Here is a 16,880-nt window from a genome sequence, read left to right as displayed (position 1 = left end):
ATATTAATTGAAGTTGGGTTATTTTTTTTAATATTCAACCATTTATGGTGGTCATGTTAAACTATATGGTTCATAATATTGTTAATATTTGAATTCAATCCCACACATGGTTTGGTTTTCCAAATGGCTTTGATTGGTATCTCTCTCTTCAACATTATTAATTGCTCAACATTTAAGAAGTTTTGGTTTATTAAAAACTTTGCAAAAATTTAATATGGACAAAATATAATTATTGGTTGTGATGTCAAACTAAAACTCAATATTGTAATTATCAAACATACTGTATTGCTGATGAAAATAGAGATTGGTTTTGGGTAAAAACTTATTTTAGGTAATTATTGAATATATTATATAGAAAACTAAAACATAATATTATAACCCACTCAATTAACTATAGACAAATAGAAAATTACAAATGCTTTCAAAAACATAACCCTTGTAATTTTAATGATATAAGATTATTTTAAATTCATTATTTTTAATATTAAAAAAGAAATATTAATAATAATATTATTAAACATTAGATTAATATAAACATAAAATTTGTTATAAAACTAATTTTTCGTCAAACTAAAAATCAATATTGTAATTATCAAACATACTGTGTCAAAAAACATGTTGATGAAAATAGAGATTGGTTTTACCCGTTGATGAAAACAAAGATTGGTTTTGCATTTTAGTTAATTATTGAATAGAGCGATATTAATATAAATAATATTAGTATTATATAACAAAATAAAACCTAATATTATAACCCACTCCAGTGGCTAAGAAGAAATAGAAATTTACAAATGCATTCAAAAGAATAGCCCCTTGTAATTTTAATGATATAGAATTTAATTATTTCCTAATAAAATAATTGTCAAATAAGTGATAGGTCAACTAAATGGTTACAGGAACGAAATCTTTGATCACTTTGAGAGGAAGGCATAAAAATATTGAAGTTCTTGGTATTGTAAATGAATATGTATCTATTGACTCTATCATTTTTCAATTTTATGGAGGAGGATGGACCAACAAAAATACAAAAAATATAAGTTGAATGAAATAATTATTTCTGTTAGCAATATATCAAACCCAATAAATTAAATTCAAAATAAGTAAGGCTACACCATTGAAACAAATGAGATATTGCAAAATTTAGAATGCCACGCTAATATTTTGATATACCATGCTCATAAACAATTTACAAAGTTTATTTTTTAATATAAGATTTACTAATAGATTTACTAATATATTATTTTATGTTTATTAAAATTTAAGTTAATAATAATAATAATAAAACAATTTAAGAATCTAGTATAATTATTTTTTTGCTAATACTATTATTAGATGTAAAAATTTAAATTTAATATATTTTAGCAATTAACTTTAAAAAAAATTAATAAGTTACATCATTGAAACAAATCAGATATTTCAAAATTTAGAATGCCACTCTAATATTTGTCATATACCATGGATCTAAAGAATTTACAAAAATTATTTTTTAATATGAAGTTTTATTTTTTAATATTAGTTTTAGTATTAGGTTTATTAATATATTATGTTATGTTTATTAAAAATTAGGTTAATAATAATAATATAATTTTAATAATTTAATATAATACTTTTTAGCTATTAAATGCAATAATTTAATTTAATATATTTTAGCAATAAATTAAAAAAACCTTTAATGTTGTTAATAAAAAAGTACTTATCATACCAATATAAAGAAAAAATAGATTATTTTAATAAAAATTTTAAATTCATACCATAAATATTTAATTTATTTTATTAATTATAATTTTTTAAAAAAGATAGATTACTTTGATTAAAATTTTAAATTTATACATTAAAACATTTAATTTATTTTTCTATTACAATTTTTTGTTTTTTCAATATGTAAAACTGTGGAAAATCTTAAAAAGCGTTGAAATTTCACTTGGAAAATGAATCTTGAGTACTTAGCATTTATTGTTTAATAATATTAGAGTTAATATGAGTGTTTAGTTCGTCCACGCTTGGGTTTGCTATAAAGGTCTTAGTATAGGTTCTTATATTACTTTAGGTTTTAAGGTTTGGTTTTATTTTTAATATTTGTTTTTTGCTTTTTAGTCCCTGCCATCTGGCATTCGGCAGGGACTATAGTAATCGTTCGGGTGGGATATAGCATTAGTTCTTAGTCGCTGCCGAGGGTTATTCGGTGATTATGCTAAGGTTTGCAAATGCCCTGTGCGCCGATGTGCCCAGATAACCTAAGTTCCATTTCCACCTGAGACTTTGCGATCTTATTTGGCCTCTTCCCGAGGCGGAAGAGGCTCGAGCATAGCTTAAATTGGTTTTACGCCTGCTGCATTATCGCTAACCGTCAACGGTCTGGTTTTAATGTTAACATTAATTCGATTCGTATTATCTGCAGGGGTATGCTAAGGTTTGGTAAGGTTTGGTTCCCTGTTACAAGGTTGTGCATGTTGGCAGCTGGTGCATGCCATGATGCACCATGGTTCAACAACTGTTATTCCGAGGTACTAGGTGCTGTTTCCTCGGCCCTGCGGAATGGTGAGAGCAATAGTAGTTACAGAGGACAAGCTTTTCAGCGCCCACGCAGACCACGAAATCCGCGTGTGAGGCCGCTCTGGTTCGAGTTCTGGGGATGGCCACAAGCGAATAGCCACAATACTCACGCTGCTGGATTACATACATCACTGGATGAAGCCGAAGCGCGACGTTTTTGGATGTTGGTCAGGTGGTACTGAAAACCCTAAGTCAACAAACCCTAAGTCCCCGAAGCATGTGGGCGCGATACGCTGTCTGGCTTACACCAATGGTTTCTTGTATTCAAGCTCCTTAGATATGACTGTGAAGGTATGGCGAGTCTCGGACCTCAAGTGCGTCGAAACGATTCAGGCTCATGATGACGTTGTAAACGCCATTGTTGTCGGGCGGGATGGGTTGATCTTCACTGGGTCGGATGACTACATGGTGAAAATATGGAGAAAAATTTTGGGGCCTTCGTCGCACGTTCTGTTAACAACCCTACACGGGAAAAACAAACACAGGGACTCAAATTTAATCTCAAACTCGCCTGTCAAAGCCCTCGCTCTGAATTCGAATGGGTCTTCTCTATACACAAGATCCTCGACTGCAACTAGATCTGGATCTATACCCGTAGAGCACCTGCGAAATGCGTTGTTCGACCTGCAACTACGGCTCTGTGACGGGGCGGGAGCAGCCGGGACTGAGAGCTGGGTGGCTGCTTTTAGTTTCCACTTCTTTATATCCTGCTTGTTAGCATCGCTTAGTTTACTAAGCTAGATCGGTAGATGGCTTATGATTTGGATACTAATACAACTGGGATTCAAAGAAGGATTAACAGACGATCTATGGACTTACTTGGCTTGGTCCCAGTTTATAGGCATTAAAGAAAGATATAACTAGTTGGAAAGGGTGCAAGCAGGAAAAAATGCAGTCAAAAGAAGCCTGCCTTAGTCTCAAATAGGGCTTAGCCTCAATGGCAGACCAACTACCAAATGCGGAATGACGGTCGTGAGCCGGTCCTTATGGAATTCCTAGGCGTGAAGGTGGACAAGGTGGCGGGAAGCCTCTTTATATGGCGTAGCCCTTCGAGTGAAGAATTTGATTATGCGTGTTGGCCGCTCATCCTTAAAGGCCGGGTTGAGAAGGAAGACTTAGAGCGGACGGATAGAAGGCCTTTCCTCTGAAAATGGCAATGCTTCATCGGAACTCTTGGAGGAGTTGGGTATACTACATTACTTCTTCAGGAGCAAGGTGGGCATTGATGAATATTGGGCGTAGTTCATCGTCTGTGCCCAAATTGATCTGCTTGACTTCGTCTTCCGTGGGAGGAGCTCTAGCTTGGCGTTATAAGAAATTCGGAAGCTATTTTCATTTTTCTTGTGGAAGGTGAAGGATGCTCCAAGGCCTTCCCAGCAGTGGATATGATTTGATGGGGGTTAAGGTAATTCAGGCGATATCCTCAACATCTGTTGGGCCATCAGCTAAGCTGATTTGACGGGGGTTACGGTAATTCAGGCCATATCCTCACCATCTGTTGGGCCATCACCTAAGCTGATTTGATGGGGGTTAAGGTGATTCAGGCGATATCCTCAACATCTGTTGCGCCATCACCTAAGCTGATTTGATGGGGGTTAAGGTAATTTAGGCCATTTGTACTTGTCTTGTGTACACATTTCGTTCCAGCTGACATTATGCATGTAGCGTCCGCTACGTGTAACGTAATTTTGTTGTTATATAATAAGCTTATAGATGATTTCGTGGTTACTTCGCGTCGGCTTGTTATTTCGCTTTGGGTCCACTACACTGGTTTATTTCAGGTACTGTTTATGTTTTCGCTCTGCTACATTGTATTTGTATTCAAATTACCTCTTTTGTATTATCCTTCATGTAATGTATGCATTTTTATAATAATAGATTTTTGCTGATATCTAGACTCATATATTTGCATAAAATACAGAGTAGTGTTCTGTTATCCAGTGATCATAGAATACGCTAGCATGCCACAGGAAGATTTAGTTCTTGAATTTCTGGTCATTCTATACTATCTAGTTGAGGTTTTATGCTTTTCTTCTTTGAATTTAGTTTTAAGCATTAGCTTGCTTAACAATCCATTATGGAATGTTTTTGTTGCTTTTATGTGAGGCTAGGGCACTCCTTTACATAGTTTGCTGCCTCTCATGCTTCTACTATAAAATTAGCAGAGCAGTCAAAAATCAACGAAGCAAATAACAGGATCAGCCATTTCCCAGACATGCGTGCACAGGGTTTATATTCATCCACAGAAATAGCAGCAACGCAAGTTTGTATCTTAAATGATAATATTTTCATATATGGGAACCTCCATTGGCAATAGAGTTGGCCTTCTCGTGTCTTCAACAAACTCTGATTTAAGTCTGTGATGAGGCAGACTCTAAACCAGCCCTCAAATGCCATGAAATAGGCCTCGGCCTACTCTCCTTCAGCCGTGGTTTGCTTCAGCTTCCAACATTAGCCTTCTTGATGGACATATCTAGACTCAGCTCCTTCTAGAACAGACTTCCCTATCTGTAGTCATCCTTCAAGGCCTGTGGCTCTCCATGAGCAGCAGCAACCCGTCTATCTTTACCAGGGTTAGCCATTTTCTCGTTAGAGATTAGTCAGCATCCTCATATTGAAAATTCATGGGTTCGAATACTAAAGCTTATTTATGTCTATAGTCACAGAGACATGATACATTTTGTTAGCAAGAGGGAATTCTTCTTGTCACAACCAGTGTTAATGAAAACAGCCAAATCAGATTCTGATTTGGAATTTCCCTCAGAACCAGGGTCATACTGGTGCGCCCTCCTACCTGAGTAACTGAAAATATGCAATAAAATAGGAGAGAAAGGCCTTTGCAAAGTTTGAATATGCATATAGCATCAAAGGCTTTTTCCTCCTATTTTATTGCATATTTTCAGTTACTTAGGGATGACGGCGCACCAGTATGACCCTGGTTCTGAGGGAAATTCCAAATCAGAACTGATGGCCAAACTGGTCGATCCAGCCAGTTTGGGATGGAACTTGCCTATCAGTCCAGATCACTCTCTCTCTCTCACAGACGTACATTATATATATATATATATATATATATATATATATATATATATATATATATATGTGCATATCTATGTATTTTTTATCAGGCTAGTTTTCCAGCTGGTTCTGGTCCAGTCCCAGTCTGGGCATTAGCCAGTTCCAGTTCCGGTTCTGACCAATATAGCACTCCTTTGCATAGTTTGCTGCCTCCCATGCTTCTACTATAAGATTAGCAGAGCAGTCAAAAATCAACGCAGCAAATAACAGGATCAGCCATTCATAATTTAGCTCCATGAACTATAACATGCATTGGCATTTCCCAGACATCCGTGCACAGGTTTTATATTCATCCACAGAAATAGCAACAACGCAAGTTTGTATCTTAAATGATAATATTTTCATGTATGGGAACCTCCATTGGCAATAGAGTTGGCCTTCTCGTGTCTTCAACAAACTCTGATTTAAGTCTGTGATGAGGCAGACTCTAAACCAGCCCTCAAATGCCATGAAATAGGCCTCGGCCTACTCTCCTTCAGCTGTGGTTTGCTTCAGCTTCCAACATTAGTCTTCTTGATGGACATATCTAGACTCAGCTCCTTCTAGAACAGACTTTCCTATCTGTAGTCATCCTTCAAGGCCTGTGGCTCTCCATGAGCAGAACTCAGCTCTCTAGGGCTCTTGTGGGTGTGATCTATCTCCTACAGGCAAAACGTGTACCCTGCTCTTTACCTCAATCCAACTGCATCCAGGTTCCTTCTCTATACCTCTGTCTTTCATTGCTTTCCTCAACTTTGGTAGGCACCAAGTAAGGCTCCCCAAACAGTAACATTAGGTTTAAATGGCATTTTTTTTATAAAATCATATGCCTCATCCAAACAACCAGCACGGCCAAGGAGATCAACCATACAGGCGTAATGCCCTGTTCTTGGTGGGATACACTGATCTCGAGTCATGGTATTGAAATAATGCCAACCTTCATTCACTAGACCTGAATGGTTGCAAGCAGTCAGAACAGGCAAGAAGGTTACATTGTGACGCTTCAAGCCCGATTGCTTCGTTTCTTCAAAGAGTTGGAGAAACCACATCCGTTTCACTCATTATCTTGTATACAAGGAGCGCATTGTCGAGGCTTCCACACTTAGAATACATGTCAGTGAGGCCATTAGCCAGTTCCAGTTCCGGTTCTGACCATATTGGTCACAAGAGGCTTGTAAATGCCAAATACAGCATCGCGGAAGCAATAGAATCATATCAACTCCTGAATCCCTTCCACTAAGTCAACATAAAATATGATATATAGTTCCAAAATTCACAAATGAATTCCAAAAGAATTTGCACTTACCATTGGAATGATAAAATCAAATGAAATGCCAATATCTCGCCCGACAATTGGAGACAACAAACAATTGCTAAATGCACTCTCCAAAAGTGCCAGCATTTTGTCTATTAGAATCAATGACTCGAGGGAATGCTAATAGAAAACGGTGCATGGATCAAAACCTAGAACACAGATCAACCTGTGAATGATGTCTAAAACTGGAATGACCAAAATAATTGCATAACAGTTTCTGATTATGTCATTAATATAAAGTTTGTTTGAGGCAAATACCCAGCTTCTTTCATCTGCCCAGCTAACTTTTGCAACATGGCATAGATCTCTTGTATTTGTGGGTGTGATCTATCTCCTACAGGGAAAACGTGTACCCTGCTCTTTACCTCAATCCAACTGCAGTGTTCTGCTGCAACTTTTCCTATCTCCATATTGCCATGGGCTTGGCAGGCACCAAGTAAGGCTCCCCAAACAGTAACATTAGGTTTAAATGGCATTTTTTTTATAAAATCATATGCCTCATCCAAACAACCAGCACGGCCAAGGAGATCAACCATACAGGCGTAATGCCCTGTTCTTGGTGGGATACACTGATCTCGAGTCATGGTATTGAAATAATGCCAACCTTCATTCACTAGACCTGAATGGCTGCAAGTAGTCAGAACAGCCAAGAAGGTGACATTGTCAGGCTTCAGGGAAACATAACATGTAATCTCTTTTGAGACATTGCTGTCATTTACTGCAAATGTCAAACGCTGACTTTTGATAATGTAGCAGGCATAACACGTACCCTCCTTATAGAATTGGTGTCATGCGATTTCACTTAAGAAACAAGCGTGACCAACCACTAAACTACACCATCTTCAGCTGCAAACAGCAATGTGGTGCCCAGCATTTTCCCTTCATTTGCTCTCTCTCCTTGATCCTTACTTGGGGAACCAAAATCTACAAACTTGTTCTAAATGCACGTTTTTCTCAGCAGTTCACTATCTGTGCTTCCACTTCTCTTCCATGACCAAGGAAGCAAAGACCAACTCATTCCATGCATCTGGGACCCCTGGAAGACACCAATGGCTGCAATCCTGATATCTCCGTGATTTCTTTTGGTTTAATTCTGTAAAATGCTTGCCATAAACAGAAGGGTGCCCATCCTTACGGAAATTTGTCAATCTTGTAACATTTAAAATAGTAACAGGAGTATGCATTTGCTGGACCAGAGTTCCATTCACCTCCCCCTGTATTTAAGATAGCCGTCTTACAATATCTTTTCTGAAGTTTATTCATTTATTTAGGCAACAATATAAGGAACGTAATGGAAAACACAAAGCAAGATTGGAATCTAGCACTCACCTGAAATGGGCGGCTGAGTAGCCACGATAGAAAACACGGGTTCTTGCAGGATTCACATTTTCATCAATGCATTTCCCCCATGTTGTCATTGCCCGCCTGAAAGCTGTGAGCACATCTAATTTTTCATGCACTTCATCTCCTTCTTGAAAGTAGTCTTTCCTGTTATAGTTTAATCCCATTCCAAAAATTTACCGCCAAATGAAACCTTGAATTAAAAGTTTGACCTAAGATTCTGATATATAATCCAGGCTTTAATGAATGAAAATTTATTTGCAACGAAAAAAATGTTACAGAGCAATATTCATTATAGTGCCTCACCCCTTTGATGTCTTTCCATGTGCCCACCAATGCCCTCCTTCATTCACTAGACCTGAATGGCTGCAAGCAGTCAGAACAGGCAAGAAGGTTACATCGTGAGGCTTCAAGCCCGATTGCTTCGTTTCTTCAAAGAGTTGGAGAAACCACATCCGTTTCGCTCATTATCTTGTATACAAGGAGCGCATTGTCGAGGCTTCCACACTTAGAATACATGTCAGTGAGGCCATTAGCTAGTTCCAGTTCCGGTTCTGACCATATTGGTCACAAGAGGCTTGTAAATGCCAAATACAGCATCGCGGAAGCAATAGAATCATATCAACTCCTGAATCCCTTCCACGAAGTCAACATAAACTATGATATATAGTTCCAAATTTCACAAATGAATTCCAAAAGAATTTGCACTTACCATTGAAATGATAAAATCAAATGAAATGCCAATATCTCGCCCGACAATTGGAGACAACAAACAATTGCTAAATGCACTCTCCAAAAGTGCCAGCATTTTGTCTATTAGAATCAATGACTCGAGGGAATGCTAATAGAAAACGGTGCATGGATCAAAACCTAGAACACAGATCAACCTGTGAATGATGTCTAAAACTGGAATGACCAAAATAATTGCATAACAGTTTCTGATTATGTCACTGCAAGCATTACAGCTCTTGACCATTGTCTAAGGTTGTATGGTGATATTCACATCCCCCATGGCAAGCATCTTACCAATGGTGTAACATTGTATGTAATTCTACTGTTCTTCTATACCATTTAATATAAAGTTTGTTTGAGGAAAATACCCAGCTTCTTTCATCTACCCAGCTAACTTTTGCAACATGGCATAGATCTCTTGTATTTGTGGGTGTGATCTATCTGCTACAGGGAAAACGTGTACCCTGCTCTTTACCTCAATCCAACTGCAGTGTTCTGCTGCAACTTTTCCTATCTCCATATTGCCATGGGCTTGGCAGGCACCAAGTAAGGCTCCCCAAACAGTAACATTAGGTTTAAATGGCATTTTTTTTATAAAATCATATGCCTCATCCAAACAACCAGCACGGCCAAGGAGATCAACCATACAGGTGTAATGCCCTGTTCTTGGTGGGATACATTGATCTCGAGTCATGGTATTGAAATAATGCCAACCTTCATTCAGTAGACCTGAATGGCTGCAAGCAGTCAGAACAGCCAAGAAGGTGACATCGTCAGGCTTCAAGCGCGATTGCTTCATTTCTTCAAAGAGTTGGAGAAACCACATCCCTTTCGCTCATTATCTTGTATACAAGGAGCGCATTGTCGAGGCTTCCACACTTAGAATACATGTCAGTGAGGCCATTCCCTAAAACTAAATGCAACTTAAACCCATTTAAAACCATATGGGCATGGATCTGCTTGCCTTGCTCTATGTCCCCTATGCCAGCACATGCCTTTAAGGCAGTACAAAATGTGACCTTGTTGGGCTTGATGCCAAACCAAGGCATTCTACAAAAGAGTTCCATGGCTTCCTTACAATACAAAAGAGTTCCATGGCTTCCTTACAATTCCCTTGCTTCACATAACCTGCAATAATGGCAGTCCAGGACACTAAATCTCTAAGAGACATTTCATCAAATACTCGACGTGCATCCTTGATACATTTGCATTTTGCATACATGTCAACAAGAGCAGTCATGAGAACAACATTAAACCCAAACCCACTTTTGATAGTATAGGCATGGACTTGCTTCCCAAGTTCTAGTGCTACTAAGCTAGCACACACCTTGAGAACACTTCCAAGAGAAAACTCATCCGGTGTCATGTTTGTCTCTCCCATTTGCCCAAAAAGACTTATAACCTGCTCATCCATGCCACGACGAGAGTATTCTGCAAGCAGAACATTCCATGAGACGGAATTTCGTTTGGGCATTTTGTCAAACACTTGGCGTGCATCCTCCAGATTGCCAGACTTCGCATAAAAAATGATAAGTTTTGTGCTCAGAAAAACGTCTGGTTCAAATGCATCTTGGCTCATGCGAGCATGCAATCCCTTTCCCTCTGCAACCTTTTTCTCATAAATGCAGTCCTGCAATAGGCAACAATAGTTATAGGAATCTGTCCAACTCCCTCTTTGATTACCAGTAGACAAAACATTCAAAGTTTCATTCATTGGCAGTTCTTCAAGCAGTGTGTCATCATATTCCTGAATGCCACTTTCATCATGGCCACCTCCCAGTTCTTTGCTAAAAAATTTCAATGTCTTGGGTTGTAATTTAAAGCCATTATTGTCAGTTGTGCTTGCAAAGGGATTACTTTGTTGATGCAGTAGCTTAGAGAAATAAGTCATTTTCTTTTGTCTTAAATGCCAGCATAAGAAAGAGAAACAATATATCTGTAACAATTTGGTGTGGCTTGCTCCATTGCATCAAAAGCTTCCATCCAGTGTCAAATTTGATGGTACTACTGACATTACATTGCTTTTAGCTTGTTTGATTTGCCTTTCCAAGTTATGTGACATTGCATTTACTTGCATAATTAGCAAAAACAAGGACATTGGGTTGATATAGATTGATCAATGGATTTACAGTGACTGATCCTAACGTACAGCAGGGACTGCAGGTTCCTTTTTTATCTTGGCAGTCATATTTTGAACTTCATCCCAAAGGTGCACACAATCACTTCGTGTTCTATATTCATTTTCATTGTTCAACTTGCTATTATGATTCTGTGGTTGTAATTGCATTGCATCAATGGATTTACGTTCTTCTTTATCTTGGCAGTCATATTTTGAACTTTAGTATCAAACCTGTGCAATTGAACTTCAGTATCAAACCTGTGCAGTGGATGCTACCTGACATAAGCAGTCTCCGCAGCTTAGCAGACATTTGCAGTCCCAAAGGTGCACACAATCACTTCGTGTTCTATAATCATTTTCATTGTTCAACTTGTTATTATGATTCTCTGGTTGTAACTGCATTGCATCAGTAAACATAATATTGCATCGAACACTTAGTCGTCATCATGTCTTCTATGTCTGATAAACACAAGTTGCAATTAGTATTGCAAAAGCATCACTTATTTCGTGTGGACAATTTCTCATATCTAATTGGAGACTGTTTATTCGATAGTTTAGAACTTTTGCTAGATTTCTGATACACATCAGTGGAGCTAAGGAAAGGAACAATAGAATATTTTAGAGACTGTCTCAAAAAACAAGATAGTGAGGCAATTTTGTCTTATGAACATGAACTGCATGAAGCCTCACTTAAAGAAATGCATAACATTAGCAACCGTGAAGTCTATTTAGACAAAATGGCTAGATCTGCCTCAAACAATATACCCCTAGCATCTAGAGGTCTATGGGGAGATATTTTCTGCATCCATTGGCTGTCAAACTGGTCGAAAATTCCAATTAGGGTTTGGTCCAAAACAATGATGCGAGTGTATTTGCACTTCAATTCAGGTATTACAACAAATACTCGTGACATACTGTTCCATGACGAGGACCCTTTGAATGGGCACTTCAAGCCTTTGGTTCATAGGCAGCCTACAATTGGTTGTACCTTTCAACAACAAGCCAATACCTCAAAGAACAATATCGAACCACAACCTGAGACAAAATGTCAATCAATCGAAGCTAAATTACACCCACCTTGTCACTTAAACAAGCGTGTGCTTAAGGACATTGCTGAGAAAAATCGGAAAAGGCAAAACGTAGGCATTCAATATAATAGAAGTACAATGGAACAACAAGTGGTTCTAGACAACACAAAATATGTTTGTGACACACCTATGTCTGATAAACACAAGTTGCAATTGGTATTGCAGAAGCATCACTTATTTCGTGTGGACAATTTCTCATATCTAATTGGAGACTGTTTATTCGATAGTTTAGAACTTTTGCTAGATTTCCGATACACATCAGTGGAGCTAAGGAAAGGAACAATAGAATATTTTAGAAACTATCTCAAAAAACAAGATAGTGAGGCAATTTGGTCTTATGAACATGAACTGCATGAAGCCTCACTTAAAGAAATGCATAACATTAGCAACCGTGAAATCTATTTAGACAAAATGGCTAAATCTGCCTCAAACAATATACCCCCAGCATCTAGAGGTCTATGGGGAGATATTTTCTGCATCCATTGGCTGTCAAACTGGTTGAAAATTCCAATTATGGTTTGGTCCAAAACAAAGATGAGACTGTATTTGCACTTCAATTCAGGTATTACAACAAATACTCGTGACATACTGTTCCATGACGATGATCCTTTGAATGGGCACTTCGAGCCTTTGGTTCATAGGCAGCCTACAATTGGTTGTACCTTCCAACAACAAGCCGATACCTCAAAGAACAATATTGAACCACAACCTGAGACAAAATGTCAATCAATTGAAGCTAAATTAAAACCACCTTGTCACTTAAACAAGCATGTGCTTAAGGACATTGCTCAGAAAAATCCGAAAAGGCAAAACATAGGCATTCAATATAACAGAAGTACAATGGAACAACAAGTAATTCTAAACAACACAGAAGATATTTGTGACACACCGCACACAAAAGATGTTAGTGACACACGGAGGTTCCGATCACTTAGAAACTTGAAAGAACATATTAGAAGCAACAGACAAACAGAAATTGTAACTTCTTGTCGATTAGACAAACAATCAAAAAGGCTATCTTTGCGTTTGCTTAAAGGCATCATTCGGAAAAATTTGAAAACACAGAAAATAAGACTTGCCTTCAACACAACAATAATGAAACAAGAAATAGTCATAGAAAACATGGACTACAACCCATCTGCAAGAAGATCAATGGATCTATCAGCGCAATCAACGAACCAAGTAAAATTTGAGACACTGAGATTTCGATCACTTAGAAACTTGAAAAAACATATTAGAAACAACGCACAAACGGGAATTGTAATCCCTTGTTCATTAGGCAAAGAGACAAAAAGCTTATCTTTGCATTTTCTTAAAGGAATTATCCAGACAAAATCGAAAACGCAGAGAATAAGACTTGCATTCAACACAGCAACAATGAAACAAGAAATACTCATAGAAAACATGGACTACAATCGATTTGCAACAACATCAAAGGATCGTTCAGCACAATCAAAGAAATAAGGAAAATCCGACCTATCGATTCAATCAAGATCAATGAACAAATTACCAGAATTATTAGAGTTTGATCAAATATATCAAAGACAAGTAAGTGACACACCTATTTTCAATTGTTCATCATGTGAAACAACTTTTTTCAAACGAGACATCTGCTTTGTGAAACAAGAATGTCAAGCAAAACAAAATAAGATTAGGAAACTATCAACTAGTTTCGAGAATGTTAAATCTCGTGTTGAAAATTGCTACATTTGTAAACATTGCAAAAAAGCAATTGAACATGAAACAATTGCTAAATATGCAGTTCCTGAACAGATAAGAAGAAACAATGGCACTAGAACACTGACAGAACTCACTGAACTAGAAGAAAGACTAGTCGCATAAGATTGCCCTTCTTGCAAATAAAAGAAATGGGCCATCGACATAAGAAGTCGCAACTGGGCTTAACTGGAGGAGTCATCAATGTCCCCACTAACATTTCCAGAATCCAATCTGCATTGCCTCGAACTATAAAAGACACTGACACGGTTGCCGTTGTTCTCAAAAAGAGTTTAAGATTCAAAAGTGCTTATGCATTTGGTCGAGTTCGAGTTCACAAAGTGATGAAAGCATTAAAACAATTATGCAAAAGGATGCTTTATAAGCTCGAGAACGCTACCATAAATGACAATTTGAAAGAGGCATTCCTACAAAACCAAGAGGCATATGAAAGTTCAAGTGATGCTGAAGATAGCGAGCACGATAACCAAGACAACGATGAACCAACGACAAAAACATTGGTCCATGGATTCATTGACGCGCACACCGTCCATGACCTTGTAAATAAACAAATTAACATTGCACCTGCTGCCGGATACATGCCATTAGGAATCTTCAAAGATAAGTACTCAGAAGAAATGAGTTTCCCATCGCTTTTCTATGGCAACAAACGCCCAGCTGACATCTCCAAAAACTTTACATATCAAAAGATTTGCCACTGGGAAGTGCTGCATAAAAGCCACGATTTTGCTTATCATACTACAAACCTGTTCTATAAAGCAATTCGCATTATCATAAATCAGGTGTTGAATACAATGTGGATTAGAATTAGAAAAGGGCAGTTGAAGGGTAGAAAACTAGTTGCAAAAGACGTTAAGTCAAAACCAAACCTAGATCGTATTTTAAATTCTGACATTGGGTACATGGACCTAAAAACAATTCGTACCTCACCTGACTACCACCAGCAAATACGGAACAAACTCTATGCAATGATACGACAACTAGGGCCACCCACTTTCTTTGTTTCCTTTAGCAGTGCGGAGCATCTTTGGGATCCTTTAATGCATGCATTGAGACACATAAAACAAAACACTAGAAGACCAAATACAGGTGAACTTGATGAAAATGAAGCTAGCTCATTAATAAGAAACGACCCTGTTACTTGTGTACGTTACTATAGATCTAGGAGGGATGCATTACACCAATTGATATCTCATGATCACAAGTATTATGGAGAGCTCACTGACCACTTCTATGTAACTGAATTCCAAAACCGGGGCAGTGAACATGAACATGGCTTACTATGGATAAAATCTGCACCAATCTACGGTCAAAATACAAATATTGAAGTCGAAGAATTCGTTGACAATTACTTGTCAACTAATTCACTGTTACTTGCAAGTGAACTTAGAGTTCTACAACACCATTGTCACACAAAAAGTTGTAGGAAGCGTGCAAATTCTAATTGCAGATTTAATTTCCCAATACCACCAATGAAAGTAACAAAAATACTTGAGCCTCTTGAATTCGATAGTGATAAAACAAAAGCACATGCAAAGCTAATCTTCGAAGCAATAAACAACACAAGATACAGTGAGAATGATACATTTGATAGCTTTTTAGCCAACCTTGGACTAGTACACAATGAATACATACATGCTATCCAATGTACACTAAATCGAACAACACTCTTATTGCAAAGGAACCCAGTTGACACCTGGACAAACAACTTCGCAAAACATATTCCAGGAATTTGGATTGCAAACAATGATTCCCAATTTGTACTTGATTCATATGCAGCTGCAATGTATTGCAGTTCTTATATGACAAAAGAAGATAAAACACTCACAAGAACATTTAAAAACATATGCGACAATCATGTGAAAACAAAATCTGATATCCTAGATACCATTAGTTCTTTAGGGAAAGCTTTGGTCAACTTGCAACAAATGTCTGCACAACAAGCAGTGCATATTGTGTTATCGCTCCCACTAAACTCTAGTTCACGGAAATGTGTATTTATTAACACATCTCCTGTCAATGATCATGCATTTGTTCTTAAAAGACAAAAAGACCTGCAGAAGGAAGCAGATGACTCAGAAGACATAATGTGCCCATCAATTACTGACTACTATGCTCTCCGACCTACCGCTATTGAACATGCATGCTTAGTAGAATTTGCATCTAGCTATACAAAGAAAGGACAAGAACGCAAAAAATCAAGTAGACCATGTGTCATTCGATCTGTTAGATATAACAAATACAAGGACATTGAAAATCACTGTAGAGAGCAATTAATGTTATACTATCCTTATCGAGGAAGTGAAACTGCAATTAAGCAACATCACACAAGTTGGCAAGCTGCATATGTTGCGGTCGAAGAAATAGTCAAGCAAAATGAACAGAAGTTCAAATTTGCTACAACAACTACATGGGGTGACATAGATGACGCAATGCACACAGTAGAAACAGAAACTAGAGAAATATTTGACATAGATAGTTTGAAATCAAATGAAACAGAAACTATAACATTTAACAAATCGATAGATGACAAATATGAAAACTACGACTTCCAAAATGACTTGGGACATTTGCAAGATAGCAAGAAGTTTGCTCTACCATCTACAAGGCCATATGAAATCGTGAAACAACCACGTATACTTGAAGACGTAGAGTACTATGAATTAATGCGACAATTAAACACAGAACAAGCAAGCATAGTTACTGATGTTATAACAAGGAAATTTTACAGACCAGATGAGCTAATCTACCTGTTATTAACAGGAGGTGCAGGAACAGGAAAGACACACACAGCCAAGGCAATCTTCCAATCCTTAGTACGCATACACAATGTGGCATTGCCTTATAACCCATCACAACTAATAGGAATAATCACTGCATACACGGGCAAAGCTGCCTTCAATGCTGGTGGTGTGACATTGCATTCTGCATTCTATTT

At 37.6% G+C, this 16,880-nt stretch overlaps 1 protein-coding gene and 1 pseudogene across 1 annotated transcript; both read right to left on the bottom strand.

Moving 5' to 3' along the window:
- Nucleotides 1–5,682: 5,682 nt before the first annotated feature.
- LOC149182439 (pentatricopeptide repeat-containing protein At3g16610-like) lies at nucleotides 5,683–8,721 on the bottom strand. Its single transcript, XM_089414557.1, has 4 exons — nucleotides 8,573–8,721; nucleotides 8,255–8,413; nucleotides 7,291–7,552; nucleotides 5,683–5,871 (listed from the first exon to the last, which is right to left on the bottom strand). The coding sequence occupies exons 1-4, from the start codon at nucleotides 8,719–8,721 to the stop codon at nucleotides 5,683–5,685; spliced, it is 759 nt and encodes a 252-aa protein (XP_089270683.1).
- A 1,080-nt stretch (nucleotides 8,722–9,801) lies between these two features.
- On the bottom strand, nucleotides 9,802–10,889 carry LOC149182438 (putative pentatricopeptide repeat-containing protein At3g13770, mitochondrial; annotated as a pseudogene).
- Between the last annotated feature and the right edge of the window lie 5,991 nt (nucleotides 10,890–16,880).

Source organism: Pinus tabuliformis, chromosome 3_2 (genome assembly GCF_031772625.1).
Source record: "Pinus tabuliformis cultivar Carrire ecotype Pingquan chromosome 3_2, CPIR1, whole genome shotgun sequence".
NCBI classification, from domain to species: domain Eukaryota; kingdom Viridiplantae; phylum Streptophyta; class Pinopsida; order Pinales; family Pinaceae; genus Pinus; species Pinus tabuliformis.
The sequence above is the reverse complement of the archived record's forward strand: the minus strand, read 5'-3'. Positions and strand labels throughout refer to the sequence as shown.